The sequence below is a fragment of the Mobula hypostoma genome, chromosome 20, assembly GCF_963921235.1.
Source record: "Mobula hypostoma chromosome 20, sMobHyp1.1, whole genome shotgun sequence".
Classification (NCBI taxonomy): domain Eukaryota; kingdom Metazoa; phylum Chordata; class Chondrichthyes; order Myliobatiformes; family Myliobatidae; genus Mobula; species Mobula hypostoma.
In genome coordinates, this window is record NC_086116.1 from 56,804,213 (window position 1) to 56,825,675 (window position 21,463).

The window sequence follows — 21,463 nt, forward strand, 5'->3', positions numbered from 1 at the left end:
TTGATCTATCTAGGGCAACCAAGATACTCTTTACCTAAATTGATGCAATCCTTTGAACAATACGGCCAATTATCAGGATACAAGATCAACATAGATAAAACCCAACTACTTTCATATAACTATATAACTGCCCACCAAGAGAAATTGAAAGTAGATATCCTTGGGTATGGCAAACAAGAGTCTGTCAAATATTTGGGCATCATTATGCCAAAAGATTTGGCAAAATTAGCAGAATGCAATTATCAGCCTATATATAAAAAAATTAAGGAAGATATAACAAGATGGAACCCAATTCCTTTTCTTGGTCTCGGTTCAAGGATTGAATCTATTAAAATGAATATACTGCCCAGACTACTGTATGTCTTTCGGACCCTACCAATAGAGATTAACCAAAATCAATTCAATGAATGGAACAAGATGCTATCAAGATATATATGGCAAGGTAAAAAGCCTAGGGGTCATCTCAAAACTTTGCAATTATCCAAGGAAAAGGGGGGATGGGGCCTACCTTCTCTTAGAGATTATTATTCTGCAGCACAGTTCAGAACTGTGATATGCTGGTGCAACCCATCAAACGACACTCAATGGAAAATCATTGAGGAGAGGATACTTTCCATCCCCATACAGGCAATTTTGGCTGATAACAACCCACAAAGTTACATAAATACTATTGATAACCCGTGGGTGAAATGGACTCTTAAAATATGGAAAACAATTATAAAAGAACATAAACTAGAGACAGACATTGCAATTCTTAAATGGTGTGCATATGACTCGGATTTTATGCCAAATAAACTGGATGCTAGATTTAAGGACTGGACAGCTAAAGGAATAACAGCTATTTGCAATATAACGAAAGGAGGAACACTTCAGTTTTGAAATGCTCAAAGACGAACACTTACTAGAAAAACAAGACTTTTACCGGTATTTACAGATGCGACAGTATGTTAATAGGACGGTTAAAAATGTAACCAAGGGAAGTACATGTCTGATAGAGCTATTTAGAAAAGCATATAATTCAGACAATGGTAGTAGAATCATTTCAAGTATGTATAAGGGTTTGTCAAGTCTTAAAACACAATCAACTTCATACATTAAAACAAAATGGGAGAAAGAAGGAGGGATAATAATATCTGAGGAAGACTGGACAATAATATGGAGGTATCAATGGAAGTGTACCAGTTCACAGAAATGGAGGGAGTTCGGGTAGAAAAACTTGATAAGGTATTGTATTACACCCTCTCAGAAATCCCATTATGATCCCCACCCCCCCCCCCCCCGTTTGCTGGAGAAATTGTGGAAATCAAAATGCAAACCATTATCATATTTTCTGGGAATGCCCTGTTATCAAAGACTATTGGAGTGGGATACATAATGCCCTACAAGACATCTTTAAATGTGAAATACCCTTAGAGAGTAAGACCATATATTTTAGGTATATACCTCAAGAATAGTTGAAAAAAGATAAATATTGAAATGAATCGACTGCTGGTGGCCAGTAAAAAGACCCTTACCAGGAAATGGTTATCACAGGAGAGCCCAACTTTAAGTGTATGGATGGAAATTACAATGGACATTTACAAAATGGAGAAGATAACAGCATCTGTTAATCATAAGTTGGAACAATTTTATTCATAATGGGAAAAATGGTTTAACTACATAACACCTCATAGGCTTGATTTTATTCTCACAAGTCAATGAATATGTTGTTAAAAAAAAATCACTCCCCGCTCTGTACATAGTTTTCTTCTCCCGATTTTTCTTTCTTTCTTCTCCTTTCTATAAGTGTATACCTCAGATAAATATGTGGAGATTTGTGACAAATATGATTATATGATATATATGTACAGTATCTGAAATAAATATTATGGAAATGTTTGTTTGATGATGAAATTCAATAAAAATAAATTACAAAAAAAAACTACAAGGCTCACGAAAATGTGAGAGGGACCTATATCTGATATGGAGAAATTGCTATTGACATGGATTTAGTCAATACCGGTACACTACAGTACTCCATATAGGTTTGCTAAGTATATAATATGGTGTTCGCAGAACGTCCAAATCACATAACGTCTGATTTCACAGAACGTATCGTGGACGTTAAGCGACGCATACCTGTACTGGAAACCAATTGCACAATCCTGTTATCCCCGAATGCTGAACATGCTTTGAGATGCTCCACATCCATATCAAAAGGAATGAATTTTTCTTCAAAATGACTTTAGGAAAAACCATGAAGATCATCAATTAAACTGACTCATCAGTTAGTAAATTAAGAAGACTATACTTTGAAGAACCGGCTACTATAGAAACTGTGGTATACTAGGCAAGTCTATTAATTTTAAAGTGAAACTGAAAAGACATTGAACGTGATCAGTCAAGGTGACTAATTCAAAAATTAATGTTCCTTGAAATATTAAAACTAAAGACTCTACTTATCACACTGCAAGAAACCCATCCAATATAAATAATTATGAATTTTGATAATTTCACATCTAGATAAAATTCACTGAACTGAAAACATGGCCATCAAGGTATGATTAACTGCCACTCACATATGTAGTCACTCAAATTGTAAAATAATTGCACTGAAAATTCCACTTAAACATTTTCTAGCACCCCTCTCTCAATTCCTTCGTTGGTTATGAGCATTTATTGTACCAAAAGGTACAAGCTCCATCTCCAGTCATAAATATTGATTTGCTTCATAGTACACATTATTTCAGTGTAACCGGAGTTCTCAATTTATTCATCAGCCCAAGAATTAATCCACTGACATTCACACTTTGCTTTCCTCTTGATGGGAGATCCAAGCTCATAGATTATCTAAGCCTTAAACCGTTTCCTATCCCTCAATCAAAATTTTCTGTGCGCTGAAACTCACGTTTTCCATTTGTATCAGTCTCAATGCATTATGCATTATGGTTGGGTTACTGCTGGAACATGACATAATTGTCATATTCTAAATGGGACCACTTCTCTTCACGTTATATTACAAATGGCTTTGTGACTAAGTTTGCAGGTGATACTAAGATCAGTGGAGAGGCCGGCAGTGTTCAGGAAGTAGGGAGACTGCACAAGGACTTGGATAGATTGGGAGAATGAGCAAAGTAGTGACAGATGAAATATTGTGTTGAAAAGTGTATGGTCATGCAGTTTGGTAGGAAGAATAAAGGCATAGATTATTTTCTAGAGGGAGAAACTTCAAAAATCAGAAGAGCAAAGAGACTTCAGAGTCCTTATGCAGGATTCTCTAAAAGTTAACTGGCAGGTATATTCAATGAGGAAGGCAAATTCAATGTTAGCAGACTAGAATATACGAGCAAGAATGTAATGCTGAGGCTTTATAAGATATTGGTCAGACTGCACTTGAAATCAGTATTGAAAGCAGTTTTGGCCCTTTTTCTGTATTAAAAAATGACGTACTGGCATTGGAGGGCATCCAGAGGAGGTTCACAATAATGATTCCAGGAGTGAAACAGTTAACATATGAGGAACGTTTGATAGCACTGTGCCTGTACTCACTGGAGTATAAAAGAATCAGGGGTAATCTCATTGAATCGAATCAAATATTGATACAGTGGATGTGGAGAGGACATATCCTATAGTGGGCAAATTTAGGCCTAGAAGGCACAGCTTCAAAGTAGAGGGACATCCATTTAGAGATAGGCAGCAACTTATTTAGCCATAGGGTAGTGAATGTGTAGTATTCATTGGCACAGACGGCTGTGGAGCCCAAGTCGTTGAGTACTTGATGAATCAGGATGTCAAAGGTTACAGGGAGAAAGTAAGACAATGCATTTGAGGGGAATAGTAAATCAGCCATAATGGAATGGCTGAGCAGACTCCATGGGCTGAATAGCCTAAGTCGAGTCACCACTTCTGGTCTAATGTTTAGACCATTTATCTATTCAGGCATTACTCAAATACAACAGGAATTCTGCAGATGCTGGAAATTCAAGCAACACACATCAAAGTTGCTGGTGAACGCAGCAGGCCAGGCAGCATCTCTAGGAAGAGGTACAGTCGACGTTTCGGGCCAAGACCCTTCGTCAGGACTAACTGAAGGAAGAGCTAGTAAGAGATTTGAAAGTGGGAGGGGGAGGGGGAGATCCAAAATGATAGGAGAAGACAGGAGGGAGAGGGATGGAGCCAAGAGCTGGACAGGTGATTGGCAAAGGGGATACGAGAGGATCATGGAGACAAGGGGGGGGGAACCCAGAGGATGGGCAAGGGGTATAGTCAGAGGGACAGAGGGAGAAAAAGGAGAGAGACAGAAAGAATGTGTGTATAAAAATAAATAACGGATGGGGTACGAGGGGGAGGTGGGGCATTAGCGGAAGTTAGAGAAGTCAATGTTCATGCCATCAGGTTGGAGGCTACCCAGACGGAATATAAGGTGTTGTTCCTCCAATCTGAGCGTGGCTTCATCTTTACAGTAGAGGAGGCCGTGGATAGACATGTCAGAATGAGAATGGGATGTGGAATTAAAATGTGTGGCCACTGGGAGATCCTGCTTACTCTGGCGGACAAAGCATAGGTGTTCAGCAAAGCGGTCTCCCAGTCTGCATCGGGTCTTGCCAATATATTCCTTCAGGTTCAAGGGTTCAGCTCAGTGCTAAAACCCCTGAATCGTCAAACAAAACTGTTATGGAAACAGCAATGAAGAATCCTTCTACATCTGGGAGAGACAGTATTTCTGAGTCTCTGCCCAGGACTCATATGATTGACCGTAAACAGGACGGACACTACTGACATGACGAAGGAAGTTGCGAATGCTGCCAGAAATGGAGGACCTTCATTGCTGCCCTAAACACCAGCAGCATAAATGGCAAAAGACAGAGGCAATGAGTGTTTAAGCTGGTTGATGGAATTCCAAACACAAGTTCCTTTGCCTAGATGGCATCAAGCTTCTTGGAATTTGCTGGAAATACACTCGTCCAAGCAGCATTTCATGTAGACTCTACATGACTACAAGAGTGTAATGAGACAGATCACTTACTACAGGTTAATATTTTTCTGACCTGCTCTTGCAGCTACATTATGTATAAGGCTTGTCTTATTGAATCAATGATCATAAAGTACTCTATAGCAATGCCATTCACTATCAAGGGTTGTTGATAAGAATCTCATTGTACTTTGACACTTTGGCCATGTCCACACTAGACCGGATAATTTTGAAAACGCCGGTTTCACGTAAAAACGATAGGCGTCCACATCAGGCATTTTTTGAAAATACCTCCATCCACATTAAAATGGGTACTTGGGCGAATATCCTCGTACTGGGCATGCGCAGGACACATCTACAGAAAACAACAGAAGAGGAGGCGGTATTCTATTTCCGTTCCCGCCATGCACTGGTTCGACCGGGTCGTCTCTAAAACTGCCTGTCTTTGTGTGGTTGATAACGATGTTGACGTTGTGCAGAACCATTGCACAACAACTGTGAGCACAAATGATGCCTTTTTGTACGTAGATATGTTGCCTGTACGTGGTCGATAGCTATGTTTAACTCCAAACAAGCTATTAATGTAGACAATAAAGTAAACAACACATGCATGAAGCTGTCCGCTATTGTTGTTGTGGTGTTGGAGGATGCGTTCAAGAAAACAATGAAATGCCGCGCTGTCGCCACCATCTGTTCCGGCATGTCATGACAGCATTTTTAAAAACAGCTGGTTACCCCGTACATACAATGCCATCTATTAGGTGCTTTCATGTTTATTCACTCTGGAAAGCTCTGTTTTCAGGGGAGGAAAACGCCGTTTCAGTGTGGATGGAGGGTCAAAACGAAGAGAAAAAGCTTCGGTTACGGAATTATCCAGTCTAGTGTGGACGCAGCCTTTGTTGAGTGAGAGTTATTTGCCATTTGATCAGCCCATATAAGAAAGTGATAAGTTCTTACAGCATGTAGGCATACACTGCTTCACATGCTGGGAAACAGAAAATGGAATTGAAGGCTGTGCAATGATCTGTGAACATCTTCACTTCACACTTTCCATTAATAAAACAGCCCAAGATTGGGAATAGGATGCAGACAACCCTGAGGCAGTTTCAGTAATGTCCTGGGGCAGGGCTAATTGATTTCAATAATAATGACCTCCTTCCTTCCCTTTAATGCCCAAGAGCTTTAGTTTTATAGGTACTTTGTCACATTTTGCCAAAGCCTGCCTTGATATTAAGAAGCCAGCCTCACCTTTGAAGTCAACTCATTAATTCATGGATTGGGCAACAATGTATAGGTTTTTAGTAAGAGCTACTTGCTGACACTGTCAATGCCAGCTTTCTTTGGTTCCCTGATGAATTTTGAGAAGACTGTGCAGTAGTCAGATCAACAGAATTTGTTCGAAATGTTGACATTGTTTTGGCACACTGGCTTCTGGAGCGCAAGTCTTCAATCCTACAGCTGGGATGTCATCTTAACTTTGCTGTACAGTGCTCACAGCAGTATAATATGGAGTGAGTCAAATTGACTAATTTCTACTGTGATGGAAATCTTAAGAAGATGAAATGATTATCAATTCTGGTCTGTGATTGCTTCTGTTCTCAGTTACAGTGTGTTTAAAATTGGTTTATAAAACAAAGTGAACATACAGAGACACCAAGCAATTAAAAAGCCTTTTTGTTGCATCAAGTTTCAAATACAAAAGTCTGACTGTAAATGGACAGGACTTCAATGATACCAGACAGAGCACTTTTTAGTTTTGGTTTCTATACATAAGCAATGACGTCCTTGATCTGAAGTAGGTTCACCAGACCAACTTCTGGATTGAGACCACATTAAGGAGGGATATCATGATCCCAGTCAGGACATGAACACAATCATCACGATGCAATAACGAAGGAGTGCTGCACCAGGAGTCATCTCTCAAATAAGTGAAACAAAGATGGCAATTACCCTTCCATCCCTCCCCCAAAATGAATATAATTGATCTCTTGTAATTACTTGGAACGAATGAAGGCGTGCTCCCACACCGTGACAAATATGCATTGTTTAACCAACTCCAGGAAACGATTTATTGAATAATTTATTTGTTTATTGGGCTCAGAAGTGAACAAACACAGCTGCCATATTCCAAATAACAATACTTCAGAAAAATCATTCTTTGCAGAATGCCCCAAAGTGCTTCATAGGCAATTTGCTATGTAAATATGAGTCATTCTTCCTTGTTTGCCCTACTTCATATGCTTGACAATATGAGAGCCTATACAGCAACTCATTTTTAAAACAAGATTATACAAAATAAATCATTTACTCAGCTGCAGGGAAAAATAAACTTAAAAGCTCTCTGCTTTGAGAATACAGTCGGCCCTCCTTATCCGCAACGGATTAGTTCCGAGACCCCTCGCGGATACCAAAAAACGCGGATGCTCAAGTCTCTTATTCAACCTGACTCAATGCAGTGGACCTTAGGACCCAGCAGAACCCCAGACCTTATTTAACCTGTCTCAGTGCAGTGGATATTAGGACTCGGCGGTGGAGCTCTGAATCCACAGTGTTTCTGTTCACGAAAATAACCACGATCACGATTGAAAATAAAGTGGAAATAATAAAGTGATCAGAAAGAGGTGAAACGCCATTGGTCACTGGAAAAGTGTTAGGCTATAGTCAGTCAACGATTGGAACAATTTTAAAGGATAAAGTGAGAACTGCCCTGCCCCGATGAAAGCTACAATTATTACTAAGCAACACAAATGGTTTCATTATTGGGTTTTTGGGTTTTGGGGTTTTGGGTTTTTGATCCTCACCCATCAACCCGGCACAGCTGGAGAGCGTGCTCGGGAGTGGTCTGTCACTGGATCAAACTGGGATTTCCGATCCTGAGCCCAGCGCTGAAACATACGTTTCTTAATTGCTTTATATGCATAGAAAGGTAAAATATATACTAAGACAAAGGTTTGACTAACACTAAATAATATCGGATGTACCTGTTCTGACTTGCGTTGTAAGAGAACTTCCGTTTTTTTTTTCAATCCTGATCCACAATAACCTACGCACATCCTCCCGTATACTTTAAATCATCTCTAGATTACTTACAATACCTAATACAATGTAAATGCCATGTAAAATAGTTGTTATACTGCATTGTTTAGGCAATAATGACAAGAAAAAAAAAGACTGTACATATTCGAACCACAAGTGCTGGGAGAGTACTTCCATGTTTTCTCGATTCAGTTGGTTGAATTCACACATGCGGAACTTGCGAACAAAGAGGGCCGACTGTATATAGAGAAGATAGATACCCGAGGCAATACCAACTGGAAGGACTCAACAAAAAACAGACATGTCGCCTTCCCTTCCCCAGTATCTTTTCTAAGAATTCACTTAGAAAAGGGGGAGGAGAAGATGGCGACATGACGCGGCGCATGCAGCCGCTCCGATATGATATCGTATGTGTTAACTAGCGGCCATGCACAATCCTGATTTGATGGAGACAGACGTGAGAAGCACGGAGGAACACCTGGAGAAACTTCTGAAATGCCTTTTTCACTGCCGCTGTTACTGTGCGATCAAGAATCTCCGGAGGGGAAGGCCCCAAATCCTCGGCTTTGCCTATTGCCTGATTCCGGAGCCGGGGTTGAAGTGCTCAGCTGATCGGAGGCTCCAAGTTTTCAGACGGGCTCAAGAGTGGCCTGTGGTCGGGTGCTTCCAGGATGCTGCATCGGCAAGTTTGCAGCGCTGGAAGTTCATGGCAGGAAGAGTTTTTTTCTTCCTCCTACCATCTGCGTGAGATGATGGGACTTTCGAGAGACTTTGAGACTTTTTTTTTTACCGTGCCCATGGTCTGTTCTTCATCAAATTATAGTATTGCTTTGCACTGTTGTAACTATATGTTATAATTATGTGTTTTTTGTCAGTTTTAGTCTTAGTCTGTCTTGTGTTTCTGTGATATCATACTGGAGGAACATTGTATCATTTCTTAATGCCTGCATTACTAAATGACAATAAAAGAGGACTGCGTGTCCTCATAATCTAATCTAATCTTGGAGGGAGGAGAAGATGGTGGCGCGACGCAGCGCCCGCTGCCGTTCTGCATGAATATCGTATGTGTTAACTAGGGGGCCGTGCACAATCCAGATTTGATGGAGACAGCCGTTGAGAAGCACAGAGGAACACCTGGAGTAACTTCTGAAATGCCCGCTTCGCTGCCGCTGCTACTGTGCAATCAAGAATCTCCGGAGGGGAAGGCCCCAAATCCTCGGCTTTGCCTATTGCCGGGGCCAGGGTCGAAGCGCTTGGCAAAGATGGTGCTCGGTGTCGGAGAGCTGGTCGGAGGCTCAGAGTTTTCGGACGGACTCGGAGTTGGACTGTGGTCAGATGCTTCTAGTATGCTGCATCGGCAAGTTGGCGGTGCTGGAGGTTTGCCGTCTGCGTGAGATGATGGGACTTTCGAGAGACTTTGAGACTATTACCGTGTCATGGTCTGTTCTTATCAAATTACGGTATTGTTTTGCACTGTTGTAACTATATGTTATTAATTATGTGGTTTTTGTTAGTTTTTAAGTCTGTTTGTCATGTGTTTATGTGGTATCATTCTGGAAAAACATTGTATCATTTCTTAATGCATGCATTACTAAATGACAATAAAAGAGGACTGCGTGTCCTCATAATCTAATCTAAAATTATAGTGCTTTCCCCCCTCAGAATCTGATTATCCTTCGAGTTAAAGGTGATCATGACTTTGAGAATGAGAAGCGGATGTAGAGCAGTCAGTTCCTCAACTGCATTACCATTTAATAATATAAAGGCAGGTCTGATTGTGATGTTGCAGTACCATAAAGGATTTCCTTGTTGTTCCAAACCACTATAAGGCAAGTTTCAACAGCTGGCCTATTACCTTGCTGGTTACTCCAAACACTGTCATTATTAAATCTCATGGCTCAATATACCATGTTACAAAACTCAATAATTGCAGAAAGTTAAGAAAAGCACTGAACAATTGGATCGGCACTAATACACGGAGCTGTCTAGGAAACAATCAATTTTTTTAAGGATTTGGGGACACATCTAGAGAATAAACTCACTATATGCAACTTTGCTCTAAATCAAGGTTGTGGTGTTGTTTAATTAATTTCAATTTCACCTCCCAAAAGTCCATGAATTTCAAGACCACATTAAAATTTCACTGGGCAGTAACACAGTTATTACCACCTCAATTATTACAGGACAGGTCCTGATGAAATTTCGACTGTTTATTCATGTCCATAGATGCTACCAGACCCTGCTGAGTTCCTCCAGCACTTTGTGTGTATTGCTCTGGATTTCCAACATCTGCAGACTGTGTTACTGCCTCTCGCTTTCATTTTTCAAACTCTCAAGTTGTTACAATTCTTTGTTAGGTCACATTTTCCTTTAAGTCAATATGTGCCAATTACATCAAAGCCACCAACTTGGAAAATTTACGGAACAGAAGTAAACGAGAAGGTTTATTAACGTGTATACCCAAAGCAGAAGCAATGAGATTAAGGACCGTGAATACTGATATTAATTTGGCTCCTATCGTACAAGATGCAGCAATTTCTTCATCATGGCATCTCAATATCAAGACAGACATTAATTGCATTAATAGCTCAAAGTTTTAGGGAGTGAATGGTTTAATCACAAACCTATTATTGGGAACTGATTATTTTATATTTCTACGATAGAAAAATGCCATAAAAATCAGCTAGGTTTTCTATGTAGTCAAAATAAAAGCCGAGTGACACTCGAGAAGCAGTGACTAAAATATTAACTCACAAAGGTTTACAGCATGATGGTTGCTGTTAAATGTTGCAATTTTATTCTATTATCTTTTTTCATTTGCAATACGTTTTGGCAACTAGACACTGGTATGTTTAAATTAAAATATATAAAGAATGATGCAAGTTTAAAAAAAACAGGCCACATTTCAAAGAGATTGCTAGGATCAAATTCTTGTAATTAACAATTACACACAAATTTCACTAAATGCCCTAACCATCCTCAAAATTGAGCCCATACTTGCCTTCTTTCTTAATACAATTAGTCAAGAAACTCAAACTTTCTCCTCATAAATATTAAATAGCTGGATCCATTTCCATTGTTTTTTAAATTAATCTTTAAATTAAAATTAAGATACTTGGAGAGCTTGTCTTGCAGGGCTAAGGATCTAATGCTGGAAGCTGGGAATAGGCCAAGTAGCTCTTTTTTAAAGGAGACTGATGCAATAGTCCTACAATTTTTTAATTATCCTCTAAAATAAAACAGAAATCAGAGTAAAGGCACATCTGACTAAAATATTCATGGCAGTAGTCACTGTAAGTGCTGCCTGGCTGATTATTCCAAAATACTACACATTAAAAAAAACTACAGAAACCATAATGCCACTAAAGCTGTTTAATCAAACAACTAAATGTCAATTCACAACAAAATTAGTAATACTTTTAATTTGTTAATTATTTAATATAGGAGTTCAGAAATTGCAAGTTAACAGTCCCTGGTGTTATACAGCCAATGGTATAGAACAGCGGTCCCCAACCACCGGACCGCAAAGCATTCGCTACCGGGCCACGAGGAAACAATATGATTTGGCGACATGAGTCAGCTGCACCTTTCCTCATTCCGTCACACCCACACTTGAGCTTGAACGCATGTGAGGTCATTACCCACGCGTCATCCATGTCAGCGTGGGAAGATCAATTCCTGGAGCTTGCAAATGACGGCGGGCTGAAAAGTATGTTTGACATAACATCTCTCCCAGCATTCTGGATCAAAGTCAAGGCTAAATATCCTGAGACAGCCACGAAAGCACTGAAAACGTTGCTTCCATTTCCAACATATCTCTGCAATGAATACAACGAAAACTAAATTGCGGAATAGACTGGACATAAGGAACCTCCTTCGAGTATCGCTGTCTCCCGTCACCCCTCAATGGGACTGTCTTGTTGCAGGGAAACAAGCCCAGGGCTCCCACTGATTCAGCGATATTGGTGTGTTGCAATGATTTTATATGTTCATACGGGGAAAATATGTGCTGTGTGTTGAAAATCCAAACGTTACTTAAGATGTTATGATGCTATTGACTTACTTATATAACCATATAACAATTACAGCACGGAAATAGGCCATCTCTGCCGTTCTAGTCCATGCCGAACTCTTACTCTCACCTAGTCCCACCGACCTGCACTCAGCCCATAATCCTCCATTCCTTTCCTATCCATATACCTATCCAATTTTTCTTTAAATGATAATATCGAACCTGCCTCTACCACTTCTACTGGAAGTTCGTTCAACAAGTTCCTTCAAGCTCCCCTGTCCTCCCCTGATAACTGACGTATCACTATATTCATGCGAGGAAAATATGCGCTGTTTGTTTAATATTAAATTCATTAGACAAACCCTTTTAGAAACGAAATTGAGTGTATTAGCCACTTATCGCCTATATTCCAGTCGTGATCAACAACCCCCCTCCCCCGAACAGAATCGCCAAAAATGATTTTTGGAAAAAAACTGGCACGTACACGCATGCACACTGGTGCCCGCGCAAGGCTTCATGGTCATTGTAGTCTTTCTCGGGGTAAACACAATGTATTTGACTGCTACTCTTGTCCGTTGGCTACCCTACCCCCCACCCCCACCCCCGAGTCTGCCGGTCCGCAAGAATATTATCAATATTAAACCGGTCTGCGGTGCAAAAAAGGTTGGGGACTCCTGGTATAGAAAGTGCTCAGTGACATAGGCAGTTGTTTGCAACAATACATTCTAAAGGGTTTTGGACCATGGGATCCAGAGCAAATTGGTGAATGGAATCCGGGTTGGCTTGACAAAAAGACGGAGGGGTGCTTTTGTGATTGAATGCATGCGACTAATGATGTTCACAGGGATTAATTCTGGAACCATTACTGTTTGTAACATATGAATGATTTGTAGATGGATGTAGGAGGCTTGATCAGTAAGATCACAGGTGACACAAAGATTGGTGGATTGTTATTGATTTTATGGAACATGGTTCTGGGCTACAGGACAATGTCAATGTGTTGGTGAAAGAGGTTGCAGATAGATGAAGTTTAAGATAAATGTAAGGTAATGCATTTTGGGAATACCACTGAGGTTAGGATATACACTGTGAACATCCTGAGGAAGTATAAAGATCCTTGAAGGTGGCAGCACAGAAACACATGGCAGCAGAACAAATAGGCCTGCTGGCTCTTAATGTCCGTCCCAACCTTTATCCCAATCCAAACCAACCCCACCACGTACACATGACTCTTATCCTTCCATTTCTCTAGCAGGCACAGACCCCATGGACATCTCTCTGTAAAAACATTTATCTAATGAATCTCATTTAAGCTTTCTCTATTCTCATCATAAACCTATGCCCTTTATAACTGATAACCCTGGGAAAAAGACCAACTATCTACACTGATATGCCTCTCAATTTTCTATAATTTTTCACATCACCCCTCAGCCTCCAACACTCCAGACAAAACAATCCAAATTCGCTCAGCTTCTCGTTATTGCTAACACTTTATTATCCAAGCCACATTACGATGAACCTGTTTTGCACCCCTTCCAAAGCCTCCACATCATTCCTGTAACAGTGATCAGAACAATACATTGAATTATGAAGGCAAGGTCTTCATAAATCAATGTACTGAGTACAAGAGTTGGGATGTTATTTTGAAATTATATGAGACATTGGTGGCACTTGATTTGGAATACTGTATCCAGTTTTGGTTCACCTAAATGTTGAACCTGCGCTGCTCCAAAGAACACTACATGGAGTCATTCTTACCCTCGGCCATTAGACTCTATAATGAATCAACCTATGGTCAGGGAAGTAATGACACTCTCCTGTTAGACTGTTTGTGGCAACGTCTTTCTTATTCTTTCCACTTCTCTTTTAATATTTATATCTGTGCAGTTGATTGTTACCTGACACTGTAATTTCCTTTGGGATGAATAAAGTATCAATCTATCTAACTATAGAACAGATGTAAATAAGATTGAAAGAGTTCAGAAAAAAGTTACAAAGATATTGCTGGGATTTGTACACCTGAGTTATAGGGAAAGACTGAATAGGTTAAAACTTTATTCACTAGGATGTAGAAGATTAAGGAGAGATTTGATAGGGTAAATACAAGCAGACTCGAGGGAGGCAGAGCCAAGCAGTAACGGCGCCTAACGGCGACTCCTCTGCTTGCATCTTCGAAAACAGTTCTAATTCATCTTTAGTATCTCTATTTTTCCCTTTCGGGGTTCTTTTGAAGACCCTGACCTGGAGTTACACGCTGACTACGGTTCTTTGAGGGAATGGGACCCACTCTCGGGGTTCCACAATCGGCCGCTATTCAGCATGCCAAAGGCTTGGCCTAAGATTTCAGCACGGATTCAGAAGCCTGGGATCTCGAGGAACTGGAGACGGGCAGATCAAGGGTCGGTGTCGCCACAGGAGACCCGTGTGTCGTTGGGGGAGTCAGAACATCTGCTGTGTGCCTGGGGACCCGGATTCTTTGCGATCCTCAGGAACAGAGCTCCAAAAAAGCGACGTAATGGACTTTTAACCTCGTAAACTAGCAAGTTGTTTGTTACGTCTCCCTGCTCATTGGAAAATGGAGTCACCTCTTTCTACTTTATTAGGAGGGAGAGAGAGCCTGCAGCATGTTGAATTATCGGGTGAACAATGTAGTCTTTGAGGTAACTGCATCTTTGCTATTGCTTTGTTCACACTGGAGTGCTGGTAGCGGGTGAACTTTATTTTTGCCAGTGGGGGGAGGGGGATTGTTGCTCACTGCCGTTTACACACGAGAGAGAGGGGAGCTTGGGGGGGACTTTGGGGTTCTAACATTTAACTGTCATTCATTCTTGGAGTACTCCCGTTTTCGTGGATGGTTGCAAAGAAAAAACATTTCAGGATGTATACTGTATACATTTCTCTGACACTAAATTGTACCGTTGAACTTTTCCCCCCACTACGGTTGGGTGAGACTAGAACTAGAGGGCATGGGGTAAGGGTAAAAGGTGAAATATTTAAAAGGAACTTAGTGGGAAACTTCTTCACTCCGAGTGTGATGAAAATGTCAAGCAAACTGTCAGCTCAAGTAGTGGATGCGGTTTGATTTCAACATTGAAGAGAAATTTAGATAGGTACATAGATGGGAAGGGTATGAAGAGCTATGATCCAAATGCAGGTTGATGGGACTAGACAGATTAACCATCCAGTATAGACGAGACGGGCCGAAGGACTTGTTTCTGTGGGGTAGTGTTCTATTGGTGACTCTATACACAGATGTGGCCTAACCAAAATTTTATGCAGCTAATGAGTCCGACTTTTATACTCAAGTTCCCAATTGATGAAGGCAAGCATTCTGTACGACCTCCAACATCTGATCTATTTGTGTTACCTATTTTAGGGAAATATTGACTTGCCATCATTGTCTGTCAGTGCAAATTCTTGAACAGCTGATCTACATTTCATCCATATGATCAGCCTAGAACCCAGGACTGATCCTTACAAAACACCATTGGTCACAGACCTCCAGTCAGCTTATGGGATACTGGCCTCACAAATCAGGACCCTAACTGAGAAAGCAGGAATAAAAATCTGGTGAGACCTTAAGTAGAATATAGAATACAGTTTTTTCTCACCACGATAGGAAAGATGTAAAGGTGCCATACAGAGTACAGATAAAATTCACCAGTACATTGCCCAAGACGGAGCATTTCAGTTACAAAGTCAGACTAGCACAGATAGGCCTGTTTTCTCTGGAGTTGAGTAGAATTAGACAGTAGGGTTGGAATATATACCACTGAGCGTGATATAAAGGGTACATTGTAGGAAATTTTGCTCAGAGATTAATAAAACATGAAAATGTAGATTTAGGATAAAGTGCAAAACATCTAAAGGAGATCTGAAGGGGGACTTTGTTTCTACCTGGTGTGGCAACTTGCTGGATTACACTGTCCGAGAGAATGGTGGAAGCAGAGCCACTAGAAGTATTGAGAGCATTTAAAAACCATTGAGATGGGCACTTGAACCAGAGAGGGCTATGGGCCAAGTGCTGGAATTTAGAATTAGTAGGTGTACTGGACCAAACAGCCTGTTTTTCTGCCGTGTGGCTCCAAGGCTCTGTGAGAAAGAAAACACCATCACTCAAGATTTTTCAGGTTGATATGAGAATTCTATGATTTATCCACTTCACTGCACCGGTTTTTTAAAAAATTAAACTATCAATTCATAGCTGCTACATTATTCCTCCAACTATAGTGCCTTCTAAAAAAGTCTGTAAGTATGCATCAAATTCATTCGCCGGGATTAAAATGCTATTACATGTACTTTGCATAGATTAGTGCCTGAGAGAATAGAACATTTCAAAATTTTTTTTTTGCTCTCACTTTTCACCTTAGACCTTTGTGGTTGGCATACCTGGTTGACCTCTCCTTCAAGCCTCGGAGGTCGTATGCTGGAGAGATGAATAGTCTTCTGTTCGCCTGAATTTAACTTTACCACCATGGCATCTGCATTCAAAATCTGCATAACCTGAAACAAAAATGATATAACACTAAAATTACTTCAACAGAATTGATCATTTTACCACAATTATTAGGATAACCAATGGCTTCACAATCATCCCCTATTCACAACTCAGCAAAAAACACACCATGAAGCACATAAGCTAGAAGTTATACCTGAAATGACAAGAAATTCTTTCAACATGGAAAATTCACAAATTTGATTGACCCTAACGTATTATTTGACTTTAACTTGAATAATTTGCTTCTGCCCTTGGCAAAAATTTTCAAACCACGAGAGAGAGAGTACACTTAATATGTTAAAACTCAAGTAAATTATCAGAATCAGGTTTATTATCACTCTACATTCATGAAACTTGTTTTGGTGTAGCAGTACAGTGCACAACATAAACAATTATTATGTTACAATAAGAAAATAAAAATAGTGCAGAAGGAAAAGTGAGATAAGCCATTCAGAAATCTGGTGATGGACGGGAAAAATCTGTTCCTAATACGTTGAACGTGTGTCTTCAGGCTTTTGTATATCCGCCCTGCTGGTTGTAATGAGAGGGTCCCATGTAGTAACGATCCGTAAAAGACAACAGACAATAGGTGCAGGAGTAGGCCATTTGGCCCTTCAAGCCAGCATCGCCATTCACTGTGATCATGGCTGATCATCCACAATCAGTATGCCTTATCCCCATAATGATGGACACAGACACCACCTTTTCAAGATGTCCTCAATAGTGGGGAAGCTTTTGCCTGTGGTGGAGCTAGCAGAGTCTACAAAACCTTGCAGCATCTTTCATTCTTGTGCAGTGCAGCCTCCATAGCAAGAGGTAACAATAGCAAGTCAGAATGCTCTCCACCATACATCTGAAGAAATTTACTAAAGTTTTTAGTACATATAGTTGCAAGAAATCGTTTGTGAACACATTTCAATTGTCTATTTTTTTGCATTAATTACTCATAAAATATGGTCTTATCTTCATCTAAGTTACAATAATAGACAAACATAATCTGACTAAACTGATAACAAACAATTGTTCTTTGCAGGTCTTTATTGAACACATTGTTTAATCATTCACAGTCCAGGCTGGAAAAAATGTGAACCATTGTATTTAGTAACTGGTAGAACCTCCTTTAGCAGCAATAACCTTCACCAAATGTTCCCTGTAGCTGCTGATCAGACTTGCACAATGGTGAGGAGAAATTTTAGACCATTCCTCCATAAAAGCTGTTTCAGTTCTTCAATTACTGGGATAACTTGCATGAACAGCCCTCTTCATATCATGCAATAGCATCTCAATTGGGTTAAGGTCTGGACCCTTGGCTTGACCATCCCAAAATACAAGTTTTCTTTTTGTTGTTGATTTACTCTTGCACTTCCAATCAGTGTCTTGTTGCACCATCTAACCTCTATTAAGCTTCAAGTGACAGACTGCTACCCTACCATTCTCCTGTAAACAACACACAAAGTTGCTGGTGAACGCAGCAGGCCAGGCAGCATCTCTAGGAAGAGGTACAGTCCACATTTCGGGCCAAGACCCTTCGTCAGCACAAAATAAAAGAAGAGCTAGTAAGAGATTTGAAAGGGGGAGGGGGAGATCCAAAATGATAGAAGACAGGAGGAGGAGGGATGGAGCCAAGAGCTGGACAGTTGATTGGCAAAAGGGATATGAGAGGATCATGGGACAGGAGGCCCAGGGAGTAAGAAAAGGGGGGGGGGAACCCAGAGGATGGGCAAGGCGTATAGTGAGAGGGACAAAGGGAGAAAAAGGAGAGAGAGAAAAAGAATGTGTGTTTATAAATAAATAACGGATGGGGTACGAGGGGGAGGTGGGGCACTAGCAGAAGTTTGAGAAGTCAATGTTCATGCCATCAGGTTGGAGGCTACCCAGACGGAATACAAGGTGTTGCTCCTCCAACCTGAGTGTGGCTTCATCTTTACAGTAGAGGAGGCCGTGGATAGACATATCAGAATAGGAATGGGACGTGGAATTAAAATGTGTGGCCACTGGGAGATCCTGCTTTCTCTGGTGGACAGAGCACCAACTGTCCAGCTCTTGGCTCCATCCCTCCTCGTCCTGTCTTCTTCTATCTTTTGGATCTCCCCCTCCCCCTCCCACTTTCAAATCTCTTACTAGCTCTTCTTTCAGTTAGTCCTGACGAAGGGTCTCGGCTCGAAACGTCGACTGTACCTCTTCCTAGAGATGCTGCCTGGCCTGCTGCGTTCACTAGCAACTTTAATGTGTGTTGCTTGAATTTCCAGCATCTGCAGAATTCCTCGTGTTTGCGTTTTTAAATTCTCCTGTAAAATATCTTGATACAATTTTGAATTCATTGTTTCCTCAACAATTGCGAGCTGTCTAGGCCGAGGCAGCAAAACAGCCCCAAACCATGATGCTTCTTCCACCGTGCTTCACAGCTGGAATGAGGTTTCATTGTTGGTGTGCAGTGCCCTATCTCCTCCAAACATAGCAGTGTGTACTTCTGCCAAAAAGTTCAACTTCTGTCTCATCTGTCCACAGAATATTGTCCTAGAAGGCACGACCCCAGAGGTTCGCATACTTTTTTGAACCTGGACTGTGACTGTTAAAATTGTATTGATGAGAAGTTGTCCAATTCTTTGCACATTATTAGTTTAGGCAGAGTGTGTTTATCTATTATTGTGACTTAGATGAAGATCAGACCATATTTTGAGTAATTAATGCAGAAAACCAGGTAATTGCAAAGGGTTCACGAACTTTTTCTTGCAAATATACCAAATCTCCTCAATCTCCAAATAAAGTATAGCCTTCTTCATGACTGCATTAATACTTTGGGCCCAGGATAGATTTTCAGCGATGATGACAGCCAAGTACTTGAAGCTGCACTCCCTTTCCTCTGTTAACCTCTTGATGAGGACTGGTGTGTGTTCTCCTTAGTTGCACTTCCTGAAGTTCACAATCAACTCTTTAGTCTCACTGTTGCTGAGTGCATGGTTGTTATTGTGACACTACTCAGCCACTGCAATCTCACTCCTCTACACTACCTTGTCACATCTGAGATTCTACCAACTGTGGTGTCATCAGAAAATTTCTTGATGGTGTTTGAGCTGTGCCTACAGTCATGAGTGTAGAGAGTACAACAGTGGGCTAAAGTATGCCTGTTTTGATTGCCAGCAAGGAAATTGTACTTGTTTCTAAAAATGAAGTGAACCTTGGCAATGCAAGTCAGCAAAACATAGTAAAAATTAAGGTATTTGCAAGATCGCTGTTAATAATCTATAGTACATTACCAAATCTTTAATAAAGGTAGTAAGCATCCTGATACTGAAGCTTTTAAAATTGCAAGTTTCCATTGTCCCCTATACTTAACATACTAACTCCAAATAGTCACTCTCTCTCCAATGTGCCTTGTGCGTTGCACGCTTGAGCAATCATGGCTCTCCAAATCAAATGATCCCTCGCAGCATCAATGATATCTCGCACACTTAGATCTGTTAGTTCTTTCACAGTGTCCATATATTTTCTTCTTTGCCTTCCTCTACCGCATTTCCCAGGCATACGGCCTTGTAATGTAAGGAATTCTATTTCTTCCTTTCGGATGACACGGCCCAGAAATTTAAGTTTCCTCTCATTTAATGTTCTCATTAAAGACCTTTTTATATGGACATGTTGGAGTATTGTCTCATTAGTTACCCTATCTCTATATGATATTTTCAGCATTCTTCTAAGAAACCACATTTCTGCTGCTTCTAAGTTTCTTTGGAGTTCTGGTGTTATTGTCCTGGAAGCATACAGCAAGATTGACCAAATGTAAGGGTCTCGGCCTGAAACGTCGACTGCGCCTCTTCCTATAGATGCTGCCTGGCCTGCTGCGTTCACCAGCAACTTTGATGTGTGTTGCTTGAATTTCCAGCATCTGCAGAATTCCTGTTGTTTCAGTAGCCTAAGCCTTGTTGTCCCTATTAAGCTTATTTCAGCAGCAAGAAGCTTCTTGTCCAGTGCTCCAAACCAATCACATCAAAATACACAGGCATTATTCAAAACAGACCTGCAGACAGCCAAATTCAAACTATTCTTCCAGCATATGAATTAGGAAACAAAAATCAATAATTGGACTGCAGCAGTGACTTTCTTTAAATAAACTTTTTACAGAAACAAAAGATTCAGAATTAAATGGAAAATAAAATAGTTGAAACATTTATACTATCACAAATTTAGAACATCTAAAAAAAATGTAGCAGTTCATGCAGATTCCATTAAAATCTTTAGAGATTTGCCATAATGTCACACTCCACAGCAAGGCAAAATTCTACCTTATCAACAGCTGTCAACAAGTTCTGAATTTTAGGCATGCACAAATAAAATTACAGAACTTCAAAAATGCTTTTAAAACAACATTGCCAGCATTTATCTGCCAATTGAATCAGATTCTCCTTGCACTAGACTCATCCCTCCTTCCCTCCTCCAACCCATCCCAGCTTCCGCTCCCAATAACACCAAACAGATCGAGTTACAGATGTGAAAGAATAGAAAATGAGCTGCTAACAGCACACTCTTGGCAGGAAGACTACCTCACAAATTGCTGGTAATAAATAGCATGCCAGCAATGCCCATACCTCAAGAATAAATGTGCAATGTGTGAAGCTCAGAATTAACCAGGCCATGGTAGTAGAGAGAACATTTTATCAGAGAAAATGGGTGCAAATGTACACCATCTAGATAGTGGAACATGCAGGGAAACTACAGGTGCACATTCCTTTATCCGAAATTCTGAAATCCAGTAAGCTCCGAATACCGAAGTTTTTTTCCACCAACAGCTGACGTCACTCAGGTGTGACGTGGCAGCACTAGCAGAGGCCGCCAGACATCAGTTGTGGCTCAGCACTCGTACTGGTTACACGTGCATTTGCTGTTCGCTGATATTTTGTGTTCACTGTTGACTTTGTGTTTAATTTCACTGTGAAAATGTCAAAAAGAGTTGCAGATACCCCTATGGGTA

The 21,463-nt window shown here is 40.5% G+C and overlaps 1 protein-coding gene across 1 annotated transcript in view; it reads right to left on the minus strand.

Moving 5' to 3' along the window:
* snd1 (staphylococcal nuclease and tudor domain containing 1) overlaps positions 1 to 21,463 on the minus strand; it is a 952,477-nt gene that overhangs the window by 859,594 nt on the left and 71,420 nt on the right. The window contains exon 10 of the mRNA XM_063072967.1: positions 16,389 to 16,502. Within this exon, the coding sequence (XP_062929037.1) occupies positions 16,389 to 16,502 (114 nt within the window). The remainder of the gene's footprint in view (positions 1 to 16,388; positions 16,503 to 21,463) is intronic.